This window comes from Delphinapterus leucas, chromosome 5 (assembly GCF_059928025.1).
Source record: "Delphinapterus leucas isolate spDelLeu-1000000601 "Yukka" chromosome 5, BTC_Dleu_Yukka2, whole genome shotgun sequence".
NCBI classification, from domain to species: domain Eukaryota; kingdom Metazoa; phylum Chordata; class Mammalia; order Artiodactyla; family Monodontidae; genus Delphinapterus; species Delphinapterus leucas.
In genome coordinates this window covers 114,491,601-114,505,106 of record NC_143133.1, presented here as the reverse complement: position 1 = coordinate 114,505,106, position 13,506 = coordinate 114,491,601, and the positions used below count along the sequence as shown (strand labels likewise).

The 13,506-nt window shown below is 38.6% G+C and overlaps 1 protein-coding gene across 7 annotated transcripts in view; it reads right to left on the bottom strand.

Annotated features, from left to right (window-relative positions):
* The window catches only part of INPP4B (inositol polyphosphate-4-phosphatase type II B), a 701,292-nt gene that overhangs the window by 322,625 nt on the left and 365,161 nt on the right, over nt 1–13,506 (bottom strand). For all 7 annotated transcript variants that reach the window (XM_089911312.1, XM_089911308.1, XM_089911305.1 and 4 more), the window contains 2 exons: nt 4,852–4,970; nt 2,691–2,807 (listed from right to left, as the gene is read on the bottom strand). In XM_089911312.1, the coding sequence (XP_089767438.1) occupies nt 2,691–2,807; nt 4,852–4,970 (236 nt within the window). The remainder of the gene's footprint in view (nt 1–2,690; nt 2,808–4,851; nt 4,971–13,506) is intronic.

Below are 13,506 nucleotides of genomic sequence, written 5' to 3'. Positions count from 1 at the left end.
CTGATTCACTTTGCTATACAGCAGAAACTAACACAACATTTTAAATCGACTATACCCCAATAAAAATTAAGACAAAAAAAGGAGAAAAGGTGCCAGGATAAGACTACATGTCCATGGAGACTATTAGCATATTAACAAACTGTGTCTCTATTTACACTTCCATCACCAGAACTGTTAGTTATTTTAAGGAAGAAGTTATGCTTTAATTAACAGCACTTGGTAAATGAAAGCTGGTTGCATTTCTTAAGTATGTTCAAATTTCACAAGTCTTCTTTCACAGCAGGGATTCCAGTTTGTTCAATACTTTTATGTGATAAAACCTCTGGATCAAGGAAGAAAGTCTTTAAAAGACCCTAATTAATGAGTTTTCAGAATAGAAGCCCATAAAAAGCATAATTAATGAGTAAGCTAACTATCCCTAGAGCATTAACATACATAACATTTTAAATGAGGCAGATTGAAGGGGATAGAAACACCTTTGGTATTTAATATTTCTAACTCTGATATCTCTAAGGACTTAACCAACCCAAGAGCTCAACATTTTCATCTCTGTAGCACAGTGCTTCTATAACTCTGGCCCTTCCATATTCTCCATCCTGTCTATACCTTGGGACCCTTGGGAGCACTGAATTTGACCATGTGCTTGGAAAAACCATAAAATCCCAGTTTCTGCTTTGCTTTCCCTGTCACCCTGATCACTTCCCTGCTTATTACTTCTCTGCACAGTTGTGTCACCTCCTCCCACCATCCATTTGAACCATATCTCCCTTTTTCCTAATTTTATGATTTTTTCTCCCATTTCCCTCTCTTCTTGGCAGAAGGCAAAAGAAAAAAAAAAAAAAGTCATGCTGTAAGTTTTGTGCATAGTCTTTGGTCCAGATATCCCAATCACAGTCTACTCCTTTTCTTTGTTACCTCAAAAATCAAGGAAAAGGAATAGAAAGGGTAAAAACAAAACTCCCTGGCAAATATTAATATATATTTTTAGTTGCTAGCTTTAACCCCAATGTTTCTCTCTTAAAATATTTTTATCGTATACATATATCCCCATATCCACTCCCTCTTGCATCGTATACGTATAGCTGATTCACTCTGTTATACAGCAGAAACTGACACAACAATGTAAAGCAATTATACTCCAATAAAGATGTTAAAAATACATATATATTTTTTTATCTTCCACTTTTCTTCAAAGAAGTCAGAAATAATAAGTGTAGGACTACTTAAGAAAAAACAAAGTTAGTAAATATGGGAAAAGCCTTTGGTTAATATTCTTTTATTTGATTTTTACTATTTATGAGAGACCACAAGACAGTAGCCAAAACAATAACTACAGCAATAATAAACTTGCACTTATGAATCTGTAGCTGTTAAGTCTTCTAAATATGTTTCATATATTAGCTTATTTAATCCTTACAACACCCCCTTTGCCCCCACCGGGTAAATATAAATGAGGATCAATTCTCCCAGAGTCACAAAGTGGAACGGGAACCAGACAGTCTGCCTTCTCAACCGCTCTACCTGACCGCCATCACTGTTTCTATACCACATATGTGCTGTGCATTTCATTGGGCATTTCTTCTGCAGTTTTGAAGACATGAACTTTTCTGGAGCTGAGTAGAAATGCCTTCGATGCAGAAGATTTTTTTTCTCTGTTACATATACCCACCATCTACCTATGTTACATGTTTCGGGGTAAAGAATGAAAAGGAAAGAGAGACTCATGAGCGAGACAGAAATGGCCTAGTGAGGGCAGAGCTGAAAGGTGCATTTCCCCTCAAGCAGGTGTGTGTGACTCTCCAAGCCGGGCAGCACCCTATAGCCTCAAGCAGAATTCTCCCAGAACCTACTGGTCTACCTGCCTTCAAAGTGTTTCCTGGCTTATACTTCATTGTGGACCATCAATACTCCCATAGCTCACCCAGCCTTGAAAACAAACAAAAATTCATTCTGCTGGGAGAGATTTAAAGAAGAGGGCTAAACCATCCCCTTCTCAACACCTATCAATAACATTCTCTCCTGTCCAGGGATTTTCAGAGTGGGCTCCAGAGGCAGTGCCTGGGTACCTAACGGTCTCACTTGAACCCACTGATTCAAGTGGAGGAAAAGTCAGACCCAGTAGGAACAGCCTAGGACAAAAGGCCATCAGGACTTGACGTGACCTTCCTGTAACCAGGCCAATGAAAGCTTCTGCCTCATGCTGACGGTTACTTCCTCCTCTGTTTGCTTTGGTCCCACAGACAACATCAGAAGAACAGGGGGAGTTTCTCTTATTCAGTACATAAAAGAATAAATTGTGAAAGCAGAACACTTTATCAATCCCATTTTAGAATAATGACCATATCTAGAAAGTTCTGAAACATTATTTAATCTCTTCCACTTGCTTTCTGCTCACAGTGCTACTCCTTCAACAACTCCTAAGGCGTAACAACAAAAATGTAAACCAAGACATCCAGCCAGCCTCCCTGGAAAAGAGGAAAAACGGTTCTGAAAGCTTCTGCTCCTAACCAGTTGCCAGTATGGCACTAAGCCAAATGAATTTGAAAGAAATCCCAGCAAACTATAAACATAAGACAACCATAAACACAGTACAAAGCCCCTCTTCGAAAAATGCCAGTTACATCAAAAACCCAATGGTTTGGAAAAGCCTACTGCTTTTCCCAAAGAAAGAAATAAGTACAAGTACTTACGGTGTCGTAAGACTTATCCTTGACATCATAGACTGTTAGTTTTATTTTGGTCTCCTCATAGATGGGATACTCAGATGGGAATGTGACACCAGTCAAGAACAATGGGTCTCTTGTTCCCTGTAACAGCACAAGCAGACAACTTTGATTCAATAAGGCAGCAGTCAGCAGCATGCAGTGACACATGAGAAAGCAGCAAGTGTCTGGGTCTGCTTTTCTAGGAAGTGGTTCTATTAGAAGAGATATCTGAATTGCCAAATGATGGCCACAGGGACACGGCCCAGGGCCCCAAAGTACTGATAGAGCTGTTGATAGTAAATGCCCTGTATCATTGTCAGAGCTGCTAAGCATCTTGAAAAACAATTTATTCTCATTATATGCAGCACCCTTCTTTAGGGTCAGTTGTCTGTCCATTTAGAATACATGTAATGGACATAACCTGTGATTTATGCAAATAACTTGAGATATTGACTGATCAAATTAAAATGAAGCTCTTTTCTCATCAAGAACCACTTGGCAATCTTATACTGTCCCTTTATTTCCTTTCTGTAATGATTCAATTGAAAGCCATGCTCTGATAGCGTCCATTTGTTTTTAGATGTTCAGCTGTATTTTTTTTCTCAGACTGATTTGAAAACTAATGAAAGAAACTAAATATGATGCATTCGGGGCTATGAAATTACTAGCTCAGGATGCAGTGCACAGGGTTTTTCCATGCCTCAGGATTCATTTTTAGAGAGCTGACATCCAACATTAAATTTTATATCTATATTTAAATATGCATAGTGCTGAATATCATGGAGATGTTTGCTAGAGTTCTGTAAGCCAGTTGTTTATGGAAGTTTCTGGAAGCTGAAGTTATTCATTTATTCATTCATTCTTCCTTTTATTCAACAAATACTGCTTTTTGTTTGGCACAGTGTTAGATGCTCTGGAACACACAGTGAATGAAATAGTCAACAACAGCTACGTATGTTCAAATAAATGTGTCAAAATAAATAATTTCTTTTAAGTTTTGACAATATTTTTTAAATAATCAAGTTGAAATAATGCTTGAAAATAGTTTTCATATAAATGAACAATTTTCCAATTTTAGTTTTCCTTGAATGAATAAGGCTATTTTTGTTTATTCAACCACAGCATTAACTACAAATGATACCAGCATTGGAACCTAAAGTTTCCCAAAGACAGAGTCAGGGCTGCGTGTAGGATCTGGGTCATTCCCATTAGAGAAATGAATGGAGTTTCGTCTGAATCATTTTTTCCACCAATGGCACTGAGCAAGCCAGGTCTGGGGTAGGCAACTTAGACTCTTGCAGAGAAACTCCTCGTTCAAAACAGAAAGGGCGCCCAAGTCGAAGAAAAGCAAAGCTTAAGGAGTGTAGAAAACATTTTCTTTAGTCCCAGAGAGTAAGTATCTCTCATTCACTAAGGCTGTGAAATATGTGATGAGAACAAAATAATCAAAAGGGAAACACTTCCTCTTTTGAATCTGGTCCAACACAATAACAAGTTTCCTCCCAACACATTTTGAGTGTTATATTAGCAACAATAAATGTAAATAGGAAATCTCTCAACGGATGAATAATATTTACACCTTTTGCCTAGAAACATTACAGTGTCTCAAATTAATTATCCACCTTTCTCTGAAAAACATCATACTTTAAAAAGACACACACGAAAGGCAGAGAATATGAAGCTTCTGACGTGCACGAAAGGCAGAGAATATGAAGCTTCCACAGACAATCTGAAGAATACAGGAAAAAATGAAAAGGGCAAAAACACTTAGGTTTAAAACGCCTCTAGGTAATTTACAACTTTCTTTTTTGCCCCTCAAAGAAATATTCATTTAATTTAAAATTTATATATATATATATATTTTCCCCCTATTTAGTACTCTATTCAAAAATCCAGAGTGGGGATTTTCCTTCTACTTACTAAAGAAGAATAGGTCTTTTATAAAAAAGGCAAGTTCTTTCCCCACTTGTTTATTCTGGTAAGTTACAAATGCATGCTTAGTAACCTCAGGTATGCTTTCCTAAATGAAGGAGGACTGCAACCTAGCATAGCTGCAGGCCAAAATCTAAAGTATTTCAGCTGTTTGCTCAAATCCAGAGAGAGACTGAGAGAGAGCGAGAGTAAATCAGGCACACAGCACGCTCACCTCCACAATTTCCGTGCTGGAGTATCTTGTCAGACCCTGCTCCGCTGGGTGGATTACTGAGATCTGCACCAGTGTATTCAGCTTCCTATCACGCACGGGAGCCACAAGATCCTTGCATGCTGGCAATGGCAAAGAAAAGAGAAAGAAGAGAAACTAACATCGTATCTCAGGGAAAACTTTTGTCTCGGGTTGGAAGGAAACTCAGCGCCGGCGCTGAATGAAACCTTCTGGGACTCTGGCTGATTTTACAGAGGAAGTCCCTTGGAAGTACCTTACAGAAATAGGAAGTCACGTGCTGCGGAGCGGAATTGAGAATTCATTTCCACTGGCCACATGTGCAGCTCATGCGAGTCTCCACTGCCCTCGGATCCCAGCTCTCATGTGTGACCCTGCACACACAGCGCAGGGGCTTTGAGCGACTTTAATTAGTCATTAAACCCCGGGCTTTAATTCACACCCCTAGACTACGTAAACTGACTTGGGCCACATCCGGGGAACTTTACGCTTCTCCTTATTGACACTGGCAGGATTAGTTCAAATGTTGGAACGCACACTTGGTCCTTACCTATCTATTCACTAGAGCTGGCCTCCTACAGTCCTACATAGGGACAGATGCGGGGAAGGGAGGCTACGCTATCACAGCAACACACAAGCCCCGGGCAAGAAGCAGAGGAGGAGGTGGAGGGGTTAAAAGCGTCCTCTGTCCAGGATTCCAGCCAAGTCTGGGAGGCAGAAACGTGGAAAAAAAATGATGGGTTAATTCTTACCCAGGGGCCACAAAAGTAAGACCTTTCCCTTGAGACACCAGGCTCATATTACAGACGCTCTCCACCATACCATATTTACTTGAATATTTTCTCCTCCCACATATCATTCCCACAATTGGGGGAAGAAAAGTCCAAAAAAAATTCCTTTTCAGCAAGTCCAATATCTGCTCAGGTGTTTCCCCACCTGGCTTTGAAATAGTAATTTTACTACCTGCATTTGGATCCCGAAGTATCATGCAAAGTGTCCTCACTACAGGGAAGAGGTTCAAATTAGGCTGAGCTGGGGGCTAGGGTCAGGCTGGAGCTGGGACCAGGGACTAGCAGTAGCCCCAGGTCATGGATTCATGGTGAGAGTATGCTGGGCTCTATACCATATACATCTCACGCCTCTGACCAGTGCAGAAAGTGAGGGAAGGACCCAAGTATTTAAGCTACATTCTGGCTTTGCAACAGTGTACACCTACTAGGACAGAGGTACTACGGTTTAAACCTGAAACTTGAAAGCAAAGCAAATTATGAATGTAATTATCACCTTTCCTTTGCTTACAGATCAGCTCATTTATAGAAGCAGAGTGGGACAGAGGAAAAAGCAGGAGCTTTGGAATGAAACTGGCCTGGTTTTCGGCCAGTTCTACTAGCTAAGCAATTCTGGGCAAATTCTTCAACTTCTTAATTTCTTCTTGACAGACTTTGAGATCCTTTTACTCCTGTACGGTATTTTGTTATAATTTTTCTTATTTAAACCATATGCCTCTAACCATACGGGAAAGCTTAGGAAAGCATGCTTGGAACAAATTAATAGCAACAGTTTATTTAGCCATCATTATTTTTGAGGCCTTTTGCCAATTATCTCTTTATTTCTCAAAATAGTGCTTTGAACTATTATTTCATTTTACATACTAAGAACTACAGGCTTTGAAAGAGTAAGTGCCCACATTTACATTACTAGAACTCTCTGGTAGTTTTCTTACATCACACCCCAGCAGTTCCATTTCTTTTCTTGGCATACTGAATTCCTCTCTCAGACAATGGCACCTCTCTTTGGAAGACCAACTGCCATAATTCTTTACTGTCTAACCCAAGAGATCTAGTTTTAGAAAATACTGATGCAAGGTTTCAATAATGTCAACATATCACCGGAAGAAAAAAAAAAAGACAGATTTAGACTTGACTGTTCTTTGGTGGTTGTTTTGATCGTTTCCTCCACTTGCCTAATGAATGTTTAATTTTATCACTCATTCTCTTGGCTTTCTGCTCGTAGTGTACAGCTCTCTCTCCATTTACTGATACTGACATATATCTCTCCTTAGATTTTGAAGCTGGAGTCAATTTGTTTCCCACATGTGCATTTTGTCCACTTTCTGCTGGTAGCTTCATCTCTACCTTATGAACTTATGACACGTTTGCTCAAAGTAAGTTAATTCTTGTCTGATTTCTTATCAGGCTTGACTGTGGGCTGTGGTTAGTTCTCAGAAGTGAGCAGCTGTTCTCCATTTTATCAGCGAACCTCTCAGACTCACTCCTAATAAAAACAGAGATAATCTCCATTAAACTCAAATGTTCAGTCCAACCCAATTTGCAGATTCCCCCAATACTGATGAAGTAAAAACAACTGTAATGGCACTTTGTATTTCTTTATCTTTTAGATCTAAAATATGGCCTAGAAAACAACAACAACTAAAGTCACATCTTGGCTGTCCATATCTTTTCCTTCCTGAAAGCCCAGAGATTTTACTGTTCCCTACTTTTATGTGGCAAGATGTTAGGAAAAGACCCTGACATCAGTCAGACTTCCTGAGCTGTAGTCCCAGGTTCCTCATTTTCTACTTATGTGCCTTTAAGTCACAAACTCTTAGTTGCTCAGTTTCCTCATCTGTCTATTTCTCAGGATGGAGGCAAGGAAGAAATTAGGTCCCTTTTTATGAATGGACTTTTCTATGCAAAATAAAGCTTACTAATATTTACCAATATCAATACCTACATTTACTAATAGTTAGTGTTTTTTTCTTCTGTACAATGGTTTTTATTGCTTCAGCCATATTCAGACAGCTCCTTAAAAACTATCATTAGGTCCAATATTTCTTTGTAAATATCAAACCAGTACATGAGTCATTGCATTTAGTAAAGTGAAAACCATACACACTATGGACCTATACATACTGAAACTGTCCCGCTGGAGGGGTGATAAATGATGAGTGATTGAATTGCTTCACAGAGATTGGGTCACTGTAAAGTATAACCTGCATAGGAACTTTTTAGTAACCACTAAAGAAGCCTGAAAAATCTGTTTTCAGAAATCAAAAAGAAATGTCATATCAATTTTCCAGCCATACTTAGCACTACCCATTACCCACACAAAATTCTACTCTACGAGGGAGTGACCTGCATAAATGGTCTTCAACTCACAGGACTAAAAGAATACTTCAGGGTTTTGCTTTGGTTGTTTTGTTTTATTCGAGAATTCTTGAATCAAATGGGCAGTAACAAGTAAATACCTCTCTGCCATCATTCACTCACCAGTAGATTTTTAACTTTTATTTCTGCCTTTTTATTGGCTTTGTTTTTGACTGAGCTGTTTAAAAGCATTCTCAGAGCCCAAGAGAGTTTAAATATACAAGATGTTGATAGGTTGGGATTCAAATGTGCTTGTGTCCACTGAATTGTTTATTTTTTAATAAAAAGGGGAAAAAATCACAATGTAAAAGTAATGAATAATTTTTTTAAAAACTACAGTTTGAAACTTTTCTTTAGAAAAAAACAAAAGAGCTACGAGTGACTGTTTTTCCTGTCACCTTTGCTATAGTAACTGGCCACGTGAGAATGCACTTTCCATCGTCAGTGCTGGTGAATGAGATGCTCACAGGCATTCCCAGCTGAGATTTGTACAGGATCCAGACAGCTCTCTGCTGGAAGGGAATCCTCAATAGAGTGTAATGATAAAAACAAACAGAGCTTCAATATCTCAGGAGAGGGCTAGGCACTGAGCAAACTGGAAACCTATGCTGTACCAAAAGAGGGGCCCTCCATTCAAATTCATGGCCTGAAGAAATAAAAGCCCACGTGGCTTGATTTGAGGATTTGTCCAAAGCTTGAAATCCCAGTCACTGTATAAGTTAAATTGATATATCTGTGACAAAATTTGGCCTAAGGACCAGAAGATGCCAACCTCTGATCTAGATGCTTAAAGCTACTACTTGGATTCTTAGGGAGAAGTGCAGATCATCTGTTGCTCCTATAATTCCTCTAATATCTGAGAATCCGGAAGCTAAAGGGTGGGGGTTTCTGGGTTCTTGTTGAATTAATATTCTGCCCACCCCAAAGTACCATTTTTATAAAAGATCTGTTTTTGTTTCATTCAGCCATCATTTCTAAAGCACGTCAAGTCTTTTGAGTCCATACAGCTGTTCCATCCTTCTAGCCAACAGTGGCTGGAAGCCTAAAAATGTCTCCAGACTCTTCTACCGGAGAGCTCAGCCCCAGCAATAATCAATTTGAACACAACTGTCAGTTCAGGTGGCTTTGCATTCAGCAGCACCAGCCAAATCCTAGTTATTCTAAGACCTGCCCTGGCTATGGAGCGTTCAAATAAGCAGAGGTGCCTGCCACAGGCTTTCACGGGGGCAGTGGCCTGAGCCACTGGTGTAGTGTGAGTTCAAGGCTGACTCCAAGCATCTGTCTCTTTCCCCTTAAGAACTCTTTCTTCTGTGAAGTCAGGTCATTTTTCTTGCCCCACTCTATCTCATCTCTCTTCTTGCCATTCAGTGTTAGTAGCATCGAACAAAGTTTATCCTCAATCCTCTAGAAAAAGCAATGGCCACAAGCGGGGGCGGGTGGAGGGAGACTTTGACATGAATTCCCATATCTCTACAATTCTGCTCTTAAATTAGCCAGAGGAAAGTTAGGCTTAAAGGAGAAACCAGAGAGCAAACAGAGAAAAAAGAAATGTTTGCTTGTTTGTTTTTCAACTCGGGATAAAATTATATTTGAAACCAGGATCTAGCCTAAGGAATTATGTGACTTTGGATACATTACTCTTATCTCTTTCAGTCTCTATTGTCTTATCTGTAAAGTGGAAGTCAAAGGACAGATTTCATAGATTTGCTATAAAGATTATATGAAGTAATATATGTTGAATGCTAGGCACATAATAGGTCCTTTTATTATATATTAAGATTGATATGAATATAATTATACATTGGCACAAAAATGGATTTTATCTATTCAATATTCTTATAGTAATAAAATGATCAAGGTATCCAGGTTGGTCCTGATTTTATGTAACCTTATTCTTTTTTAATAAAAGTATTTTATTAAATATATGCCTGTGATTTCTTGGTACCTTCTTGTTTTCAATATAAAAACATTTTAAACCCCTTACTGGATTATTTGTTAATTTCAGAAATCATAGTTATCATTAATATATTGCTTTCCGTGAAACCAGATGTACACATTTATACTTGTTAATTTCACCTCTGACTAGGCACTTCCAAATGAGAAGCCAAAAATAGCAGAAAGCTTTATTTATTTTCTGTCTGTCCTCAGATGTACTACATGTAAATGGTAAACTCACCCTCTATGCAGGGATTTATCTGGGAGGTTAATGTTCCTTTACTTAGAGAGGGACTTCCCTGGTGGTCCAGTGGTTAGGACTCTGCGCTTCCACTGCAGGGGGCAAGGGTTCGATCCCTGGTCGGGGAACTAAGATCCCACATGCCACATGGCCAAAAAAATAAATAAAAAATACTTAGAGAAAGTTGGTCCACAAAGAGTCATTGTCTTAACAACTGAGATGTCCCAAGGGGTAATGGGAAGACTTGCTCCTCTGTTCTGTACATTCCTTCATCAAAAAGAAGAAGGCTGTGAATGCTTATAAAGCTTCTTTTTCTTGAAATTTAAAAAAAAAATGTTACAACTCAAACCCAATATAGCCTGATGGCAACAAACCTCCCCTGATGAAAGTTCATTTCTTTCCCCCTTCTTCCCCCACCCCAGACTCTTCATAGGGAAAACAGAAGAGGTAAATCCATGCCCCTCAAGGGCAAAAAGGGCCAGGGTACAGAGAATAGGGGGCATCTTGAACAGGAAAGCGGCCTTATCCAAACAGGGATTTAGGGAAATAACCATCTAGCTCCAGGCTCCCCCAATAGCACTATTCTTATTTTACCATCCCTAAGAGAATCAGCCATTTCCCTAAGGCCGTGGGTAAGCCTCTTGCTGCCTAGAATGCAGCTTTCTATTTACTTCTCAAATTCTTAATGTTTGGTTAGGTTTCTCAAAAATGTGACATATATATCCTTGCTCCTTGTACTCCAGAAAAGTAGATGCCACTTATCAACTGGTATGCCAATTTGGGTTAAGTTCCCAGTCCAATAAATTACTGGATTCCTTTGCATGGTTTCACAGCTACCATTCTAGATCAGTGATTACATCTAGACTAAATGAATTGACATCATACATTAACAGATATATAAATAAAAAAGTAAATACAATGTAAATATATGTTACATTTTAAAAGCCTAATAGCCCCGCTAATTGCCAGTACAATACGCTTTCCTACCTTTAGTTTCTTCCGCCTTTCTGTTCTTTATTCTTCCTTCCTCTCAGGAATTCTAAGACAGCAATTTTCTGAAGCCTAGGATGTGAACCTCTACAATTCAGATCTACTGAGTGGATTCAGAAGACAACACTGCCTCGTTCCCGGGGCACCGCGTTCCATGATAATTCCATTTTCTACAGTAAAGTGGCAGAGTGTAGAGTGCCCTGGACTCATACTAATATCCACACAAGGAGCATTTCATAAGTCATCAGGAACACGCTATTCACTTTTGAATATGTTCTTAAGGCTACTTCTTAGAAAAATGTGGCTCTATATCATGTTGAGCTGACTTATGCCCATTAATAATATTCTTCCATGTGCATTCTGTATTCTCTGTAGAATCTTTGAGTCTCTGATTCATTGAGCTTAGCACCGCATCTTGCCCTCCCTGTTCATTTTAGCTTACTTTCAACTGATAGAGCCTACTTTCTGTAACTTTCTCATTTGGTATTACTGTCCTCATTTGTGTCCTCTTCTGTTTTCTCAAATGTCTTTGCTATGTGCTCTCTACTATCTCAAATGTCCTCACTAACATGTTTATCTCATCACTCGGAAAGATGAGGTTATCAAAATCATCACTTGTATATTTATTTATAAGACTTGGGACTACTGGGGTCAGGAATACATCTCTCTAAACAAGCTACAGCTTCTCCATCCAGTTAAGTAACCATTTTTTCAGTCTTCATAGAAGTAAAACAAAAATGTGCTATTTTCCCCTTAACTGTTGTGTGGGAAATTTTAATTTACACATATTTCCCTAAAGAGTACGTGAACCATGCAGAGCTGCCAACATAAGCAATATTTGTTGGGAAAATTAAAGAACTGTAGATAGAAGAGTTGTTGTGAAAAATGTGACCAGAAAATGTGGACTTATTTTTCTTTCTTTTCTTTTTTCTTTCATTTTTTGTTTGTTTTGTTTTCTTTTGTCTTTTAAGACACTGAGTTCAAAACATTAATGTTCTAAATACAAAGTTGGAATCTTTTCAAGGAGGATAAGTATACCCACATAACTTGAACAAACAGTATTAATTTTAGGTTTCTAGAAAGTTAGAGGGCAAAAAGCAACTCAGTGTTTAAGGTTGAAAGATAAGAAATCAATCCAGGGAATCAATACACACACACACACACACACACACACACACACACACACGGCTAAATAAATAAATAAATGAATAAATAAAGCCATCCTAATGAAGGAATTCCTTAGATATACTGAAAGAATCCTAGGGTTTTTGCCCCTTTAGTACAACAATAAAATGCTAATATAGGGAATTCCCTGGCAGTCCAGTGGTTAGGACTCTGCACTTCCAGTGCACAGGGCATGGGTTCGAACCCTGGTCGGGGAACTAAGATCCCGCAAGCTATGCGGTGCAACCAAAAAAAGAAAAAAAATGCTAATATAACACAAATTTTAAGGTTATTCTCAATTAAGATAATAAAGGAAGCATGCAGAGAAGATGGGGGTGAGGGGTAGGAAGCACAATTTATTGCATACTTATTATGCATCAGGGGGCATTAGGCTTAACCTTTGCTTGTGTTAGCTCAAATTCAGAACAATAACGTGCCTAGCGCTGCCTCATCATTCCATTAGTTCCATATCCATATTTTTGACTAATCGGTCAGATTTGTAGATCATGAAGACGATTGATTTATTTATTACCAATAGCTCAGTAACCCAGTTAATTTTTTTGTCAGTAACATCATTCTGCTCCGTCTGGTCCGCTGCATGTTCATTGGTGATTTAGCTTTGTAAGGAGAATTTTAAGACTCTCAACACTCTGAAAATAGAATCCAAATAAAACTTGAGGAAAGGATGAGACTAATGCCATAGGGAGAAAGCAGATGACAGAGTTATTGAGGAATATACGTAATAATTGGCATGAGGGAATTGAAGAGATTGTGTTATAGAAATGTTGCTTCAGAATTCTTGCTACACTGAGATTTGAGCACCACTGCTAAATTTTGTTACAACTGACTCCCTTATAAATTAAACTAATTTCCTTGATGTAAAAAGCCAGATTCAGATTGTTGAGAAATAGGTCCGGAAATAAAATGTGTTACTTCTTTCCCCCATAACAAAACAACATAAAAATATGCCACCATATTTTATGTGTATCTGTGTGTGTTTAAAAAAAAAAAAATGTTGGTCTTAACAACAAATAGCCAAGAAGATGAAATTCACTTCTACAGTTGGGAACCTTACACTAAAATAAACTAACCACTCAGTACTGGTTCTCAATATAAGTATCACTGAACAATCTATAGAGACAGAGAAGAGGAGCCTCTGCCTGG